Consider the following 20,212-nt stretch of genomic DNA (forward strand, 5'->3'; position numbering starts at 1 on the left):
TCATTTTAACATGCAATAAATATTTCATTTTTGTTTTTGGCACTCTTGCATTTCTTATTTTATGTGTTCTGCAATATTTTACCTTTACATGTGGTTTCAAGTAATTTTGACTGTTCAGTGTCTAATACAGTATTTATGTGCTGATGTTACCTACATATATACTAAAAAGTTTTATATTTATTCTATGAAAAAATCCTGATGAAGACAGTAAACCACTCCATATATTTCTTAAAACTGTCTATAAGGTGCCATCAATTGTTACTGAGTAAGCTTCCCCTAGAAAGGGGAGGGTAAGGAAATTGTCTCACTCAGTTCTATTTCTCATACTTTACCATCATCTGAATTCAATCTTTAGGGTTAGTTATGAAATATCAATATTATTAAATAAGTGAGGTTACTGTCTGTCACAAAGTTCAGAAGGTAGAGACCTCAGAATGCTGGGATATGTACCCTATTGACCAAAATCAAGTCTCATGATTTTCATAAACCTTCAGGTCATCTTTGTGTATAGAAAAGAAAGCAGATGTGCAAAAAAATCTGACTGTGGATGCTGACTTGAACACTTTGGGTCAGGCTGGAATTATGAAAGTGAATGTGAATGTATACAACTATCTCTGGCTGTGGTGACAGCTGGATGAGAGAGTGCCCTTATTTTTAAACATTAATCTGGAATTCACATAAAACCAAGGACTTCTGAAGATCCTTTGGAGGAACAACCAAGAAATCATCCATGATTATGAATGATGATCAGATAGTCAATCGGCATGAAATCCATTAATGTGGAAGCCGGGCGGTTGCACTGGCAAAGTACCCAAAACTAAGGACAATTTGAATTAAAGCATTAACCAAGAATGAAGCCAGATTATGCCCTCTAAACCATCTACAGTATGCCAGCCAAAAATTCTGTGGGTAAACACGTCCATAAGAGAAAAATGTACTTGAGGAAACTGCAACTCAATAATGGGAAGACATGATTCTCATGAAAGCTAACCATTCTATATAAAGGCAAGAATTTCATCATAAAATGAGGAAATTAATATTATTATTGCACATCAAAATGGTGTTCAGTTCTGTATGAACAGAGGGAAGGATTTTTATTAGTACACAAATACCATAATGAAGTAGAGGGATAATAAAATGGAGCATGGGCAAAAATGCCTACAAAATGGTAATTCAAAAGTGCTGGTGCAATAAGATAAAGATTATTATTAGCAAAACTTGCTACTAGTGATACAGTACTGTACATTCATTAGAAAAAATATTGGTGACCGAAAAAGTCTAATTGAAATGATCAGTAGCACATAATCTATGGGGGATACAAATTAAAAATATAGTACAGTAATACATTATATCACTATCATCATGCATCAGATTCACACTAAAAATGACTTGAGGATTATAGAAAATGATGACCTAATAAATCAATTATTCGTATATAACAGGCGCACACAGTTGGGATATCTGTATAAAAGGACAGAGTAGGATGAGACGTAGTAATGAATACCAGCACCCTGATGGTAGATTTGCTCCACTAGTGGCATATTAAGCATGTGTAACATGCCAGGGTTTGTTTATTATGTCAGAAAAGTGAGATTTTGAGAGTAATTTTTAATATTACCTTTCTATAGACCAAAAGGAACTCAGTACCTTCAAGGTTCCAGTGGTGAACCCAGTTGTCTAAGCTTCTATTATGGCAATCACTCCATTTATGGTCTCAACATTAAAAGAAAAAGCATTAGTTGATTCTCAAGCATGTATGCAATTATATGTGAAAAAATTCAATAACTGGAGAAAATGGAAATATATATGATATACAATGCTGGACTACAAAGGAAATTTAAATGGAAGACAAGAGGAACTGACTTTTCACAGGTTAATGTATAATCATGTAATGGAAGAGATAAAGTACTGTACTTCAGTTCACTCATTTTTATCACTATTTTACAATATCAAAACTTTAAATATAAATTTAAATCAAGCTGAGGAACTAATAAACAGGTTTTGGCATAGGAAAAACCAATTTTTTGTAGTTGCTGTTGAGTTCTCAAGGAGTTACCTTCCATGGGTCTGTCAGAGCTCCATGGTAGATGGAGCTAGACCGAACCAATAACAATGAATTTCTCTCTTAGTCTGTCTTGTGGCGAGGTATTGTGTTGTAATGATAAACACCATGACACATGATGGAATATGTAATGGACTCAAAGATAAGGGGGCTCTTTCCCTTATCTTAGGGGAAAGCTGTATCTAGGTTTTTTCCTTCGTCAAACCTGCTACAAGAGGAAGTGATTATTGCACATGAGCAGTCTGCCATATTGTCGACAACAGACCAGAAAGCATTACTTTCTACTGGCCAATGCAGGATGATCCCTCACCCAAATCCCATGCCTTTTCGTCAGGGAAGTGGGAGGGTTTTGAAGACGCGAACAGTGACTACCAAAATAGGTTTTTCCTAAATGAAAACCTGTTTTTTGATAGCGTAGTCACTTGTTTCGTCCTCGAGGAGCTTTAAAAAGAAATCACAGTACGGGTGATGAAATGGCTTAAGCTCTCATATTTTAATCCCAACAATCCAAAGAAAAAAATTTTCTGGTCCGAGGCCAAGCCATAAGTTTCAAGACCCATTCTTTATTTCAAATACCCCTTGGGTTTTGGTAACAAAGAACAAGAAACTAAACATGGACTTATGTTTTAGGGTATAGTTCTATAGTGACTTACCTATGCATGCTGAGTTTTGTTGCAGTATTGTTGTACCTTCCCCCAGCAATAGTTAGCATACCCACCTGTCAAGAAGACCCCTGGACTTCCATTGTAGCACCTATGGGTTTAGGACTAACCATGCCACCTACCAGTACACAGTGTAGTCTATTTTGTTTGAGTTTGTAGCAATAATGTTTTAAGAATATTGTACTGACTCTGATGACCACCCTGTACATTCGGAGACTTCTTCAAAAGAGGCATTTCTGAAGAAGGCCAACGATGTACTTACTTTCCTAATATCATGTGACCTAGAAAAGGAGTGTGGTTTTGCCTTTTTAATGATGGACACTTGAATTATTCTTGGCCCTTGTAGAGAGAGTAGTTTGTTTGTGCTAGGGTGTTTTCCATGACCTCTAGGTAAACTTTAAGTGCTTGAACTGGGCATCAATGTTTTGTCTGCTATATTGAGTAATCTTATCAAAATAGATTTCCTTCTTAAAGGATTCTCATTCTTGGTCAGGAATGATGGGCCAGAGGACAATAATAATTGATGGTCAGCTGTTTGCATGACGTATTGTCCCCGTCTAAGAGAGCCCAGTTCACTAATACGAGCTCCTGATGCTGATGCGATCAAGAAGATCACCTTTTGCAGCATGTGAATCGTGGTTGTATTGGGTCTGCTGAATTGAGGGGGTTGATAGAAGTCTAAGTACCTTATTCAGGGACCAAGTAATTGTTCCCATAGAGATCTCAACTGGGCTCTCAGCATGGATATAATCTAACCATATCTTCCATATGGACTGGTATTGTTGGATAGATGATGTCTGTAGTTTTTGCACTTGACACTTAGCAATGTTGAGAGAGTAATTTTCACGGTAGACAATATTTTAAAAAATCCACACGTGAAGGTCTAAGCTCAGAAAGAAGGATGCGTAGACAACTTTCCCTCCTACTGTCTGAGACAGAACTGAGGACAGTAGTAGAATTGATCTCTTTGTCCATTGTTGAAGTAATAGGAACCAATGCCTGTTTGGCCAATTTGGGGCTACTAAGTAAGCGGTTCCTTTGAAGGTTGAAAGCTTGCTCAAAACCTTCGAAATCTGGGACAATGGAGGAAAAAGGCATATTGTCTTCCATTAGTTCCAGTCTTGTAGGATGGCATCTCTTGCTGTTGCTTGATTGTCCAAGTTCGAAGACACATACACTGTAAGTTTGTGATTCTTGTATGTGGCAAACAGGTCTACTTTCAGTTGTGGAAGCATGTTGGCTATTGCTTGCAAAGAGTGGTTGTCCAACATCCACTCTGTTAAGGCTGTCATTTTCCTTGATAGAGAGTCTGCTATTACACTGAGAGACCCTGTGATGTATATTGCAGACAAGTGCCACGACTTTGCTTGCTCTATCCAAAGGATGGCTAGCATTAGGACCAACAAAATGTGTCTCTTTTGGAGGTTTGAGTTTTTTGAGAGATAAAAAGACAGCCATCAGCTCCAGGAAATTGATATGACAATTCTTCAGAGTAGCTGACCACCTCACTATCCTCCCAATGTCCTCCCCAGCCTGTCAACGAGGCATCTTTGTGTATTGTCACTCACAGACGGAGGAGTCAGGGTGACATGTTTTGCCAGAGACTCCTTCTGGGTCCAAGGCCGAAGTATCTCCCCAACTTTTTTATTCTTTTGATGAGGTCAGTCTCACATCTTATTTCCTACATGCAACAGCCAGAATTTGTTCGCATTTTTTAATTGCAATCTGAGTATCAGATCTGTTACTGATGCAAACTGCAGCAGGCCCAATGTACGTTCTAATTGCTGTCTCGATACTCTGGGCCGTGAAAGGAACGTTTTGAGGTCTTTCCTTATCCTGTTTTGAGTGCCGATGGAGAGAGAAACTGGCCGCGAAGAGTATCCCAACACAGTCCCAGCCACTGAAAACGTCTGCTGGGCACAAGGCGGGATTTTTTCCAATTTATTAGAGAACCTTTTGACTGGGGTCTGTTGACCACTGCTCTTAGGTTTCTCAAACTCTTTTCTTGTGGCCCCCAGATTAACCAATCGTCTAGGTAAGCTATTAATTGTATTCCTTCGTGTGTGAGTTCTCAAACAACTACTGTTGCTAATTTATAAAAATTCTTGGGGCAATGTTTAGCCCAAAGGGCATGACTTTGAACCTGTATGTATCCTTCCCTATCTGGAAGCCTAAGAAGGGGCAGAAGGGAACGGTGATAGGGCTGTGCCAGTATGCATCTTTCAGATCTGTAGAAGCTGTCCAGGTCCCCTGTGGAATGATTGAACATACTTGGGCAACGGTAGCTGTTTCATCCTTAAAACTTGCTACCAGGAGCATGCTACAAATTTCGCACATATCTGGTGACCAGCCTCATTTACCTTGTTTTTTTACAAGGACTATGCTCATGGCAGGTGGTATGGGCCGTACCTGTGGTAAAAAGTGAACCGAGCCATTTGCTGCGGAACACCTGACCTGAGGGTCATGCATAAGGGCTGTAGTGATATAAAACAAGTTTTTATTAGAAACTAGTTAGTACCAATTGTCTGTAATCCTTATATAGATAGCATATTCGATAGTACAAGCTAACATGATTACAAGTGTGTAGCTTCTAGTCTAATCTACCCTTAGGCTAAGAATAGATGATTTTCTTGCTTAACCTAATCTAGGCCACTGCCTAGTATAGGCTTATTTAAATCACACTCAAGGATATAAGCTATACAGGAAAGAACCCTCTTATAATCTAGTTTACTGTTTTATCTGGCCGAAGCTACTCTTTAATCCAATATTCAGCCACTGCTTTACTTAATCTAAACTAGAGTTTTAAGCTAATAATAGGATATTCCCTAAAGGGGTTCCTACTTAATCTAGTTAGGCTACTGCCTGGTCTAGGTTTACATCACCTTTAAGGATATAGGCTGCATAAGAACCCCACTAATATGCAGCCTTATAAATAGGCTACCAAGCTGTAAAACTAGGTTACCATTTTATCTAGCCTAGGTTACTGTTTCTATCTAATCCTAGGCTATTTGGTCTAGACTACTGCTTAGGATAGTTCTTAAAAGGTTCTCACTTAACCTAGTACAGGGTATTGCCTAATCCAGATTATTTAGATCACACTTAAATGTATAGGTTACCATTTTGTCTATCCCAGATTATTATTAAGTCTCAGTTACTGCTTATGCCCATAATAGTATATTTCTTAAAAGGCTGTTACTTACTCTAATTTAGGCTACCACCCAATCTGGGTTATTTAGTTCACACTTAAGGATAGGTAATCCTAGGTTATAGGCTACAGACAACATCCACTATTTATCTACTCTAAGTTATTCTCACTTACTCTGATCTAGGCTACTGCCTAGATTATTGTACACATCGTATAATCTGAAAAGATTTTCTATCTTAATGATAAATTGTGGAACATTTCTTATAGTTAAAACATCTAACTGAAATGACAAATTTTGAAAACAATTTGCATTTTTCACAACTAACAATCTGCGATTATCACTTAATGTTGGCTATGTGTTAGCAAGGAAAGCAAGGTTTTCAGCTTTCACACACGAATTAACTGCCAATTACAGAAGTTTAAAACTAAAACTTTAACTGGGACTTAAAACTAAGCACTTAACTTGCTTCTTTGTTTGGTGTTTCCATAATTATTGAAATTTGGAGCACTGACAAGAAACGAATCCGTTCTATATCGACCAAAGGAAAGTAATGGCTTTCTGGTGTCTTGTCAGTCTGTTGTGAACAATATGACGGACTGCGCATGTGCAATAATCACTTCCTCTTCTAGAAGGTTTGGCGAATTAAAGAACCTAGGTACAGCTTTCCCCTAGGATAAGGGAAAGAGCCCTCTTATCTTTGAGTCCATTGCATACTCCATCATGTGTCATAGTGTTTATCATTACGACACAATACCTGGCCACGAGACTGACTAAAAGAGAATTCTTTGATGTTGTTCTGGTCTACCGTGGAGCTCTGACAGACTCATGAGGACAAAACAAGTAACTACACTATCAACAATATCCTATACATACATGTAAACTGGTTGTAACAAATCTGTTACAACTTAAAATGATAACACTGACATACACACTAAGTACTAACTGCAACAGAGGATTGCATTTGATCCAAATTTTAAAGTTAGTGCCTGAAACACCTAACTAGATACCAGCTTGATATCAAAATAGAGGTAATGCACTTTTACATATACAAACTTTCCACGTCAATAAGGAGAGGAGAGATGTCAGTAGGCAGCATCAAGCAAATCTTGAAGGCCAAGGTAACTGTGATTCCTTAGTGAGGTTATCAAAAGGCATACTGTAGGTTACACTTGAGGGAGCAAAACTTGTATATCCTACATATTGTTAAAATGCTTCTTCACTCAATTTCTATCAGGTCAAGAACTGTCTGATATCTTGTACTGGTTATGTTTTGAAGCATTCAACATGCATGCTGACATACCTTTTAAAAGTTAAACCTTAAACTAACATTAAGACATAAATTTATTGCTTTGTACTGAGAGCTAATTTGATGCCCACTTCTCAAGACTACTTTCTAACTCTTCTCAAACAAGCTAGCATAAGCGATACACACACAATACCAAAAGCTATAACTCAGGCATTTCAGCATTCACTACACCTAATGACTTGCATCAGATACCTTAACCATGCAAACTGAAGAAAATGACTGATAAACTACACAAAATTTTGTATGCAGGCAGGAAAAATCAGGGATTAAAGGAAAATGGAGTGTAAAATTCATGCAATAAAAAAATCACTAATCACTAAACATCTAACTTACACAGGAGAGAAACGGTAGTTAAAAAGTTGATTACTATTTTTTATTCCCTTTACAACGCGATAGACTGGCAGTTTGCTGTTCACAATAGCTGGGGAGACCTGAGATCCATTGCGACTATGGTGGCCCTCCAGTGCTAAACAGCTGCCACCACTACCCTCCTCCTCTTCCTGCTCGAGGTTGTTATTGTCATAGTGGATGTGGTCTCCCACATTGCCATTATCTACATTTTCTGGGGATGCACTGACAACATCCCCATTTTTACGAGCATGATTTTCATTGGAAGAAGAAAATGATGAGGAAAGAGACGGGGAAACTGAGGAAATCTTTGCAACAGAGGTAGATGCGGAGGAAGAGGAAGTAGAGAGATTTATGTTGTAGGTGGCTTTAGCTAAAGACGAGCAAGAGGAAGAGTTACAGGTTACAGAGGCCTTCCTCCCACAAATGTGAGATGGCAATCCACCAGAGCTCTGTGCTGGTTCTGAGGAGGAAAGAGCAGAGGAAGATTGGAGGAGGGCTCTCGTAAGGGGCTGTGATGCCGAGGGAGGTCCTGGGGCATGAGAAACTCCCCGTGCTTTGTTTCCTCGGTGAGCAGAGCCTCGATACACAGATCCCAATAGCCATGCATGTCTTGCGTGAAAGGGTGAAAAAGTTAATAGGTAAATGATTTACTACAGTCCCTGGAAAAATCTTCTGAAACTGAAAGCTATAGATTCCCAACATGATCTCTAATATCTAACTTGTATTTATGAAACATTCCAAACATCTTTCATGGAAGGAGGCATCCTATTATACCAACAATACCTGCACTGCATTTCATTACTTCAGGAAATCCTTTAAAATAAATGTAAAATACTTGAAAACATTTCTACATGAAAAAATACACTTCACATTCTATGAAAAATGTTATAAGCCAAACCACTCTAAATTCCAAAGTTCCTTGAGCCCGGAATGCATTTTGGTTAGTACAGTACTTGATAAACTGTTAGAATTATACACATGCAAAAACCAAAATAGTACGGTACAACTATTTAAAATATTCATGAAACTACAAGCAATGCCATTGTAATTACAGTAATGCTTAAAATACCAGCAGTTTACAAACTTAGGCAATTTCCTTTTGCACCGTAGATTGTAAATGCTGTATTTCTAATCTGAATAATGACATTTACCTAAATTATCAAGTAAAACTAAAAGCCTCACCCTTTATTGCAGTTTATCAAACTAAAACCAAATTATTAAAGACATTTGAACTGTACTCCTATCAAGAAAGGTGGAAATAGAACTTGCCCAACAACAAAAACAAAAGGCCTGTTAGGTACAGCCTCCTTTGAGAAAATAAAATACTTTTCAAGAAGAAGAAATAAGGATAATAATGCCTCTGAACTATATAAAACACATAATGTTTAGTAGATAGTACTTATGTCATCCTCCCTGCATTAAAAGATTAGATATAGCAAAGTGAAATGAGAAATAAAATTAGCAGGTGACATGAAGTATGAAATAAGGTATGGGAGAGCAAAATAGAAGTTCGAAGAAACACAAAATTTAAATAATATATTTAATAAACATCAAGTTTACGGATACACAAGGCAAGAGCAGAGTAGACAAAATACTATGAACATCAGGACTGGGATTTAGGACTTGATGGTGGCTTAAGACATTTGCTGAACTCACTTTCTCCACCCAACATCTTTGCTGATTATCATCTTCATACAGTTATAAGCGGAGAAAGTAAGAGTAAAAGTAAAATGAGTCTACAAACAACAGAAATGTTTGCAAGAAGGGGAATTCATAATTTTAACAGTAAAAAGAAAGTTAATATAAAAATGTAAAAAAAAGTTCTACAGTAACTCTGGTAATCTCTACAATGTGCTCAATTCTTTGCAAGTTAATTTAACCATATAAGTCCAATGGAAATTTTAAATCACAAAGCATTTACTGTCTACACGTCAGGATCTACAGTTAGAAGAAATTTCTATCCACATGAAAATAAAAGGCAGCTTCATTATGAACATTGCATTTTCATAGCATTTGACCGATGAAAGGGAAAAAAAAAAATGATAAAATTTAGATGAATACCTATGAACTCGAGAAAAAATTCATGGCAGGAATAAGAAACCAAATAACCGAGAAATAAAGTTAATCAGAAATACTGACAAAACAAGAAAATTATTCCATGGTTCCCATGGCATGACCTAACATTCTCACAACACAAGAATAAGTATATGAAAAAACACAAATGAAAGTAGTACTTTATAGAAAGCACTGAGGGAAAGTTGACCTGATGTCCACACTAACAAACTCTGCTATCTTGGGATAAAAAATAGCGTTTTATCCTTTTGCACATAAAAACCAGATGTAACTGCAAAGCCAAAATACCCTCATCACCACTGCATAACAGCTCTGAGGATCATTACACAGACGCACACACAAAGATGGTGCTGTAACTCACCTCTTAGTTGTGGCTGTGGTGGTGGTGCGAATAGGTCTACGTGCAGTGTCTCGGTGGCGACAGTAAGTGCCGAGACTTTGGCGGCCTTTAGGGGTGAAAGCACAGCCTCTCGTCCTCCCCGCTACTGCCACTGGAGACAGTGCCCCCCAGTGGGGTGGATTTGGTGCGAACATGAGCTTTGTCCTCAAGGCTGTAATAACAGCATTGGTTGCTACACAAACATCTATCAAGCCAACATCTAAAGATCATTAACTAAATATATCCATATAAAAGTTAACATGGAAGAAAGATATTTTCTAAAGCACTGGAAGCATTTTGGATTAACTTACTGAGTTACTGAATTCAGGATGAATGTACAATTTCCAATAACTTCATCAGCAGTGAAAATCAAGAAGCATTTTACCAAGTTGATTTTTGTTAAGATAAGGAATCATACAAAGTCAAGTAATAAAAAGACGACTTCAGTAGTTAAACCAACCTATGCTGTGATAAGTTACCTAATAACATTGCATCTAATGCAAGCAGAAAATACATACTAATTAAGCAACAGCACATTCTATTCTCAAAAGTTTAACAATTATTCCTTTCCCTTATGTGAATGTATGTACAGTATATATATTTATTTGTCAAATGCACCATGGCATTTTTTATATTAACAAATATTATGACAAACATCGTCTAACATCCAGTTCACTGTACCTTCAGAATGACTTACAACACCTAAGACAAATTAACTGATAAGTACCTGGTCACCACTGGGATTTGAACCTCTGCCTGATTTAGAAACAATGCTGTATAGTGACTTTTGACCACTGAGCCATCAAGATTCACTGGTCAAAAGTCACTGTAAACTGTTTCTATACCAGGTAGCTGTTTGAATTCCACTGGTGACCAAGCACTTATCAATTGTAATTCCCCCTGGGTAGGCGTTATTCCTGAAGTATAGTGAATTAGATATTAAAAGATATTTGTATGTGTGTGTATATATATATATATATATATATATATATATATATATATATATATATATATATATATATATATATAATATATATATATATATATATATATATATATATATATATATATATATATATATATATATATATATATATATATATATATATATGTGTGTGTGTGTATATATATGTAATTGGCCAATACAATTGAATTTTCTTGACAAAAATGCTGACATGACTTTAAACTTTTCTTGACAAAAACACTGACATGACTTTAAACTATCTTGAATAAAATTGGGGAAGAAATGTCATCTTGAAAAAGGTATATGACGTAAAGTACAAAAGGAATAATGTTTTCAGAGTGATAGAACTGGCTTGCATATTCTCTTTTGAGCTAAATTCTGCAAACTTCAGAAAATAAATGTGTACTGTGTCTAACAAAGTAATTTAAATCTATAAACAATGTATAGCACTGAAGATGTCGTCCAAAACTGAATTAGGCAAAATTAAAGAAAGTGAGGAAACTACAATGCTACATATTGTACTTTGAAAGACTACTATGCACATGCACACACTAGCATGCTCTGATCAACCCTACTCTAATGGGTCAAAGCAGATTTCCATTTATATGTTTTTAGGAATAGGTCAGTCCTATCTGCTATCAATACTTCTGAACCTTTCCAACTTCTGTTGACATCAACAATGGTTCAGTATTAGTTCTTATTTAGGAGGGTACTTGAATAAATGGGAATAACTCTCATCAGTAAATTAAAAACTAATAAAATTACCTAATCTGATTCTACATTATATTACAGTTTGTAATACAGTATACTTAATTTTATTATTCTTTTGCAAAATCTGGTTAAATTTTAACTTCAGGTAATAAAACAGAATAAAACTAGAAAACATTACTCCGGCTACAAAAAATATTTCTTGGGTGTGGACCTATAATCAAAGCAGAACTTATTTAACTAATTAGGACAATATTTTGTGTGGTAACACCAATAATACTATCAGACCTACAGAGTGATTTACATATGCTATGAATCCACAATCTAAGACCTGCAGAAGTAAGTTATTCCACAACCAGATTCAAAAAAAGTTTTCCCAAACATGAGGCCTGTTACTAAACACTGAATGACACTCCTAGTCTTGAAAAAGTTCCAAACGTCTAAGAAACAGTTTCAATACACAATTTATAAGTGAATCTACTTTAATGCAAAATGTGCCCAGAACAGTTTCGGCTGGAAAGCTTTTTTGCAAACAATTTTGGCAAGTGAAAATCATGACAGTCTTTTTTTTTCTGATGCTTTAGAATATTTAATAAGCATTGGAGAGAATGAAAAAACTGCAGAGTATGAAACTGTTCAGAAATGAATGCCTGCCATTACAAAAATGGTACAATGTACTTACTGTACGCGTCCAGTTGTGGCAGATCTTGTGTGGGATCTTGAGGCTTTCAGCTGGTTTAGACGGTCACCTTGAGAAAGGCCATTGATTAGCCTTGTCTCCGATTCTTTTATGTTGGCATTACTATTCGCAACATCCTGTGAAATAAGCAATTTTACGTTACAATTCAAGCAACTGTGTGAAAAAAATGACAATACTCTGTAATACATTGAGCAACTGCATTATCGTGACAAAGCAACATATAGAAAGGAATAAAACCCTTTTCATAGTAGAGCCATATTTATTTGTACAGTATCTGTAACCAATGAGATAAAATGTAACAACTGTGACCCATAATCAAATAAATTAGAATGGTAATTTTTTTTTCTTCAAATTTTCGAACATACGAATATCCAACATACATACCTCAATGTACCTATCATGGTTATCCGTGTGAGCTGAGTGATCATCTAGCTTCAAGGTGTCCACCCCACTCAACACTACCTGTACATTCTCTTCCCGCTCAGGTTCCTCATCCGATGAACTATTGACCTGGAAGGTTATCAGGTAGGTTTAGGTATAAAAGGTAACATAAAACATTCTCAGTGAGAAGAAAATGTAATACACACTCATGTAAACCTTGGCACACACTTACAGCACAACAGAGATGGATATATACAAAGTTGAAGGACTAAAGTTATTCTCAAGAGTTGTGTGTAAGACAGGTGGAGAGAGAGAGAGAGAAGGAACAATACAAAAGTGGCAGCGTGTGATGAGGTGTCTTATGGCATATTGTAAGAACAACCAGGACTGTCTACAGAAAAATGAACATACAAATAGTTTCTGCTGTAGGATGGGAAGAAATACAAGTAAAGTGACAACAGAAAGGAATAATACAGCCTGTATTCTATAAAATTAAAAGAAATATGTGTACAAGGAAAAGTAAAAGAAGAATAAATAATTTCCTTCGATAATGGGAGGGAATAAACAAAGAGAATGAGGTTAATACGGGAACAAAACTCATTTAAAACAGTGGAACAAATATCAGCTGAGAAAACAGGAGCAGTAAAAATAATTTTATAGCCTGGATATTAATATGAGCAGCAGTAATAATAGAATACCACAAAGGTTATCAAAACACTGTATGGTCAATGACAAAACAGGACAGATAAGGAAGCAGGAAAAGCCAAGCATCTTCAACCTTATAACTAAGGATTATAAAAAGGAAGCACTAACTGAAAATCACTAGGAATATACAGACATGACAAAGTTAATATCAAAAGCAAGTGAAGGAAAAAGCAAAAACTTGCTCTTCATATGATTACTCACCAGTTTTTTCTTGTTATGGTTCAAATTATTTTTGTTTTGATTATTTATGTTGGTGATGTGATTTCTCCAAGCAATGCTGTAGATTCCAAATTCACATTTCTTGTTGAGGTTTTGATTTTTGTTGCGACTACGGAAAATATCACCTTCAAGCCACAAAGATGATTGCTTCCTACAAAAAGTCGAAGTAAAAAAAAAAAAGCTGTAAGGAAACCTTACTATGCAAAATCTAGGAGTAAAGGCTTTTTAATTTGACACACACAAAAAAAAAACAGAGCAAATCCAAGTACTGTAAAGGTCTATACAAATTCTTACAATACAGAACCTAACAAGATTTGACAAGGTTGGTAAAGCTGAAAGGAAGAGGCACAATCCACATTTGTGACCAGGGCTAAAGCCTTTTTAAGGATACCTAACAGAAAACCATTACTTTGATACTGCAACTGTAAAACAGTGAACCAAACAAACTAGAAATTAAATTTCTAAGAGGTTGAAGGATTAACCACAAAAGGCAATGCTGTAAGAACAAGACAGCAATGATGCACTCAGAATATTTCAGAGACTGGAACTAAGAACGAAAACTAAACTTACGAAGTGAGCCACTGCTGCTGGCCGCCAATAATGGAACCCGGTCGACAAATGCGTAACCATGCTATTACTTCCGCAGCTGTGAAGCGAAAATGCTTCATCATGTAGCATCCAATAAGTGATCCAGTGCGACCAAGACCAGCTGTAAAAGATGATACAAAGTTAAGAAACGGTTTTTTTTACTGAATCAGAGTCTATTGGAAATAAAAGTAACGTTAAGAAGACTGTGTAAAAAAAGAACACTAACAGTAATCACTTTTTAAAAGGATCAGAAACTCAGACTTGTAAACATTATTAATTTTCAAAACATAGTATATAATCTTCATATCTACAATCCAGAAAATCAAATTAGTGTGCAAGAGATGAATTTCCATTTAATTCAATATTTTTTCTAGAGTAATTTTAGTAAATCATCCCAACACTTGCATGCGTATCCCGTAAGGAATGGGAGAGCAAGATATTCAGTGCTATATTAGTATTTAACTTGAACATCTGAGAACCACAAACTCTCACTCCAAACTTACTTTCTTATTAGAAAGACTGATCATTATCAAATCTACTTAATATTTGTGTGGCATTATGCTACAGAATGTCTACATAAAATTGATCACAAATGTTCCTAATATAATACAACCACTTTCCAAGCACATGAAACAGTCAAAATAACATACCCACGAACAAAAAAATAAATAAATAAATTAAAATGGAACATGTGAGGTTGTGAAATGTACTTTACATTTAAGGAACCTACCACTTGCTTTGCTTTTTACACTTTTCATCTCCCATCCTCCCTACCTGATTTCTTCCTATTCTGTTGGTTTAACCTAAACCTCATTTAACGCAGAACCCGGTTATCGGCTGGGGTTCCGTTCTGATGGCGTGACGATAAGCGAAAATCGCCGATAACCGGGGTATCGGCGCGCCTCTGTTAGGTATGTATTGGCGCCAATACCCCGATTATCAGTGCCGATAAGCGGAAATCGGCGCCGAAAAATGCCGATTTTCGTTGCTAGCCAAGCCCCCCCCCCCATAAAACTGGGCCGTCGATAACCGGGGACTGCCACCAGTAGGACCCCATTATTTAATGAAAATTACTAGGAAGAATGCATAGAAGGGATTATCCAATATTCATTACTTTACTGTAACTGATAAGATAAAGACAGTGAATCTTAACTAATCAGTAAGTTCTCTGAGTATTCTGGACCCTCCAGAAAGTGAATTTATTATTCTTTTCCCAGAGAAGTAAAATCCACAACGTAACATCTCTGAAACCAAAGCAAAGATAAAATTACGTGTCTTTTAAAGAACTCAAATGAAAAAACCAGGCTTCAATTATAGCTCAGCATGCTAAGGTTACAATTATCCAAGACAACGTGACTGCAGTACTGATCTCTCTGAATCAAATAATCTTATATCAAGCCTACTGATGTGTTGTGGTCTTATATTTGCAGTCAGGGGTGGCATTCATACTACAGCATTTCTTTCAGCCGCTCTATCAAAGGTACTTCGTCTATACAACTGGCACCCGATGAAACCAGCTAGAAACTCAATATTTATTTGTGACTGTGGAACTGAAATAGGCTATATGGTTAGATTCAGATAAAAGTAAAAAGACAGCCACACTTCATGACATGGCATTAACCTTATCAAAACAAACCCTGACTTTAGTACAAACAATTATTCACTGCTTTGTAATGAAACTGTGACAAAACGTCTAACAAACCCTAACTTTAGTACAAACAATTATTCACTGCTTTGTAATGAAACTGTGACAAAACGTCTAACAAACCCTAACTTTAGTACAAACAATTATTCACTGCTTTGTAATGAAACTGTGACAAAACGTCTAACAAACCCTAACTTTAGTACAAACAATTATTCACTGCTTTGTAATGAAACTGTGACAAAACGTCTTGGGAGGTACTAATGTCCGACCTTTTCCAAAACAGTGGAATTGCTTGTAATGCATTACAGAGAGAGAGAGATGTTTGAATTACCTTTACAATGGACAGCCAGAGCTCCTTCCGTATTTTCACACACTCTCAGGAACTCTCTCATGATTTCATCCGAAGGACAAGATCCGTCTATGAAGTACATGTCATAATGGTCGAACCCTGCATTCTTGAAACGAGCGGCGTCATATATTTTCTTATTCAGCCTGACCACAGCAGTCACATTGTGCTTTCTGAAGTAGCTGAAGTATGTTTCAGGCGAGTGCAGTGTGTACCCATTCTTCACTTTGCTTTCGGCGTGCGGTCCACAAAAGGCTAGGAACTTCCCGGGCATGATCCAGTTGAAGTCGCCGTTTTGTACCTTCTGCTCGGAGCAAAAATGAAAAACAGTCAATCAATCTTTCAACCTTCATTCTGACATCTCAAAAAATGTATTTCAGGTTTTTTCAAAATGCATCTGTGAACTAAAGTTCTATGTATAATAATGAATACACACAAGAAAACTAGAACACTTCACCTCATAATATTCGTATTCGTCCACATCGAAGTCCTCAAAGTTGAAAAAGCCTAATTTAAATGCCTTGTCAATTGCGTGAAGACAGTCCAGCAAGGTCAGATGATATGTGGACATACCGTACGCTGCATCTCGGAAGGGGCAAAATGGTGGACTGTTGCCACTAATTAAAGGTTTATACGCTTCCTCTGGAGTCTTCTTTAAATATATAATCTGAAAAGAAGGCATACATGTGTTGCTTTTTAATGAATAAATTATTATCATTTATGAGTATGTTGCAAACTGAAACACAGTTGAGTGAAAGGGGAAATGAGTCACGTCCATTCTTCCTAATGCACCGAATGGCTTCATAAAAGGACCTATACGCCAGCACACTCTCACAGTAAAACAGAAGTCAAACATTAATGCATATCATTTGGGAACGTTTTCCCCCAAATGGTATATCCTGCCATGAAAAATCTCTGGAAAGAGAGACTGGACCAATGAAATTAGTAGCATCCTAAAAAAAATCTCTGGAGAGAGAGACTGGGCCAACAAAATTAGTAGCATCCTGTCGCAAACTAAATTTTCCTCTCCATTGTTTGTCCAGTGTCGAGAGGGGAAAAAAATATTATACTTCGTTGTTCTGAATATGACATTCGTGTCTTCTTTTGCTTCTGGGCAAAAGGGAAGAAAGCCTAATTTCTCGGTTATCGCAACTGCCACCTACTCCTGTTTGTCTACAGGTAACTAGAGAGAGAGAGAGAGAGAGAGAGAGAGAGAGAGAGAGAGAGAGAGAGAGAGAGAGAGAGAGAGAGAGAGAGATCTTTTGATATAACTCAATAAGTGAACCTTTCTATAAGTATGCAAAATGCATTTGAGTTTCATGAGAGGGAAAAACGTTGCCACTATTTAAAGTGATATATATACTGTGTATGTATGTATGTATGTGTGTAACATACAAGTTCAAAAGTTAAGCAGTGATTCAGAACTCTTGCTGAGAGAGTAGCATCATGAAAGCATCTGAGCAGTGAAATGTTGCTTTACATACACATACGCGTACACGCACAGACACACATATATATAATATATAAATATATATATATATATATATATATATATATATATATATATATATATATATATATATATATATATATATATATATATATATATATATATATATATATATATATATATATATATATACACAGTATATATATATATATATATATATATATATATATATATATATATACATATATATATTATACACATATATATGTAAATATAAAATACGATAGATATGTGTAAATGTGTAAAAAAATATGTGCACATTCTGCACATGCGTGTGAACAATGCAAACGACAGCTAACCTCACAAATATGCAATAAGCTAAAAATGAGCAAAAAAAAAAAAAAATAAAACTACACACACATCGGCCTCAATCATGTAATCCCAGTATGTTTTCCCCTAATATGCGAACAATACCCTTTTTTTTTCTACTAGTATAACACCACCCCCCCACCCCCAACCCTCTCAGCTCTGGAACATACTTTGGTTGAGAGAGAGAGAGAGAGAGAGAGAGAATGGGGTGACCTTGAATTGCAAAACGGACTTCCCGACGAGATTCATAAGAGCCATAAATCAGTAGCCGCAACAAGGAAATACAAATGAGAGGCGTTGGATAAATAGCCTTATTCACACAGGTCGTAAGATCAAAAATCTTCCAACCAAAGCACGCACGAATCGCATGTGTCTTTATTACGCCGAAAACTGATCTCATGGGATGCTTTCATAATGATGAATCGGGCATACCTCGAGGTGTTGGTGATGACGACGACGGTTGTTTAGAGCCGTGTCAAGGGGTGACGATGACACTGCTACTTTGCTAATGAGAGAGAGAGAGAGAGAGAGAGAGAGAGAGAGAGAGAGAGAGAGAGAGAAAGTAGTACTGGCCTCAGGAACCGAACACATAGAACTGAACTCTCCAACTGGAGACAGGCTCATTTTACGAAGCTGTAGACTACAAGGAAACACAGAAGCTATCGACAGACAACCTGAACCGTTATTTCTCTGGACAAGGTTAGCTCTTCGTTGGGAGAGTCGGTAGGGTTGTGGGCTAGCACTCGCTGGGCCCGAGTTCGAGTCTCCGGCCGGGTAATGAAGAGTTAGGGGAATTTATTTATGGTGATAGAAATTCATTTCTCGCTATAATGTGGTTCTGATTCCACAATGGCGCTGTAGGTCCGTTGCTAAGTAACCACTGGTTCTTAGCCACGTTAAATAAGTCTAATCCTTCGGGCCAGCCCTAGGAGAGCTGTTAATCAGTTCAGTGGTCTGGTAAAACTAAGATAGACTTTAACTTCTGGACAAGGTTGTTTCTGATGCTACACCTGTACCGTCATGTTATTATTACCGGCGTAACTGTCGCAGAATAAGCACTGAACAACGCCAATACCGGTAATCGTCCCTTTTAAAGGCAGCCACATTATACGAAAGCCTTGAGAACGAGACAGCCAATATCTCTAGAAAGTTTGGACGTCCTATGAGCATTACTGTAGTGAAACAATGTTTTCTGCCCAAGAAATAAAAAAAGTTTCTCTTTGAAGCTGAGCATATTATGACCGAATTATGAGGAGAGCAGGAGTTCTAAAATCACCGAGTTTTTGGACCAAGAGACAGAGTCCTGCCCCTAAATCCTACGTCCTTGGGTTCCCCTTGTCAGGAGAACGTCGCCGTAGGTGGGTAGCGCCGTCAGTGCACCTCATGCGGTGCACTGTAGGCATTACTTAAGGTTCTTTGCAGCGTGCCTTCGGCCCCTAGCTGCAACCACTTTCCTTTCTTTTACTGTACCTCCTTTCATACTCTCTTCCTCCAAGTTACTTCCCACCCTCTCCTAACAACTGATTCACAGTGCAACTGAGAGGTTTTCCTCCTGTTACACCTTTCAGACCTTTTACTGTCAATTTCCCTTTCAGCGTTGAATGACCCTCATAGGTCCCAGTGCTTGGCCTTTGGCCTAAATTCTGGATTCAATCAATCAAGGGAACGCGCTGAAACGAATGATGCACAGGACTTGCCATACCTGGATGGTGTCATTCATCGAAAGACGCTTTGGCAACGGCTCCATGTCGTGTCAAATCTGCCGGCAAAAGATGAACTTCTTACCCGCAGTAGCTTTCCCATTATCACCCCACCACAACTCAACTTGCATTGTGATATTTTACTTACATTTCTATTGATTAATTTGTTGATTTATCTCATTTTCTTAAAACTGATCTCCTCTTTACCCTCTGTTACTTCTTCCTAATGAACATCCTATTGAACCAAACAAAGACTTCTTTCAGTTTTCTTCTGAAGTGGTAAGAGAAAGCCACAAGATTCCTGTGTATGACTTGTTTACTTGCAAATATTTACATATTAATGTTTACAAGTAAACAAGTTATACATAGGTATCTTGTGGGTTTCTCGAACATCATATTCTTTGGAAGCTTGAATTTCAAGTCAGTGGCCCCTTTTGTGGGCTTGTTCCATGTGAATA

The 20,212-nt window shown here is 37.1% G+C and overlaps 1 protein-coding gene across 1 annotated transcript in view; it reads right to left on the reverse strand.

The window, feature by feature from the left end:
* The window catches only part of LOC136852311 (dual specificity protein phosphatase CDC14A-like), a 273,822-nt gene that overhangs the window by 14,456 nt on the left and 239,154 nt on the right, over positions 1 to 20,212 (reverse strand). Inside the window, 9 exon segments of the mRNA XM_067126818.1 lie at positions 9,962 to 10,022; positions 10,025 to 10,076; positions 10,079 to 10,151; positions 12,334 to 12,467; positions 12,736 to 12,861; positions 13,639 to 13,807; positions 14,227 to 14,365; positions 16,221 to 16,539; positions 16,693 to 16,902. Coding sequence (XP_066982919.1) covers positions 9,962 to 10,022; positions 10,025 to 10,076; positions 10,079 to 10,151; positions 12,334 to 12,467; positions 12,736 to 12,861; positions 13,639 to 13,807; positions 14,227 to 14,365; positions 16,221 to 16,539; positions 16,693 to 16,902 — 1,283 coding nt within the window.

Source organism: Macrobrachium rosenbergii, chromosome 25 (assembly GCF_040412425.1).
Source record: "Macrobrachium rosenbergii isolate ZJJX-2024 chromosome 25, ASM4041242v1, whole genome shotgun sequence".
Classification (NCBI taxonomy): Eukaryota; Metazoa; Arthropoda; class Malacostraca; order Decapoda; family Palaemonidae; genus Macrobrachium; species Macrobrachium rosenbergii.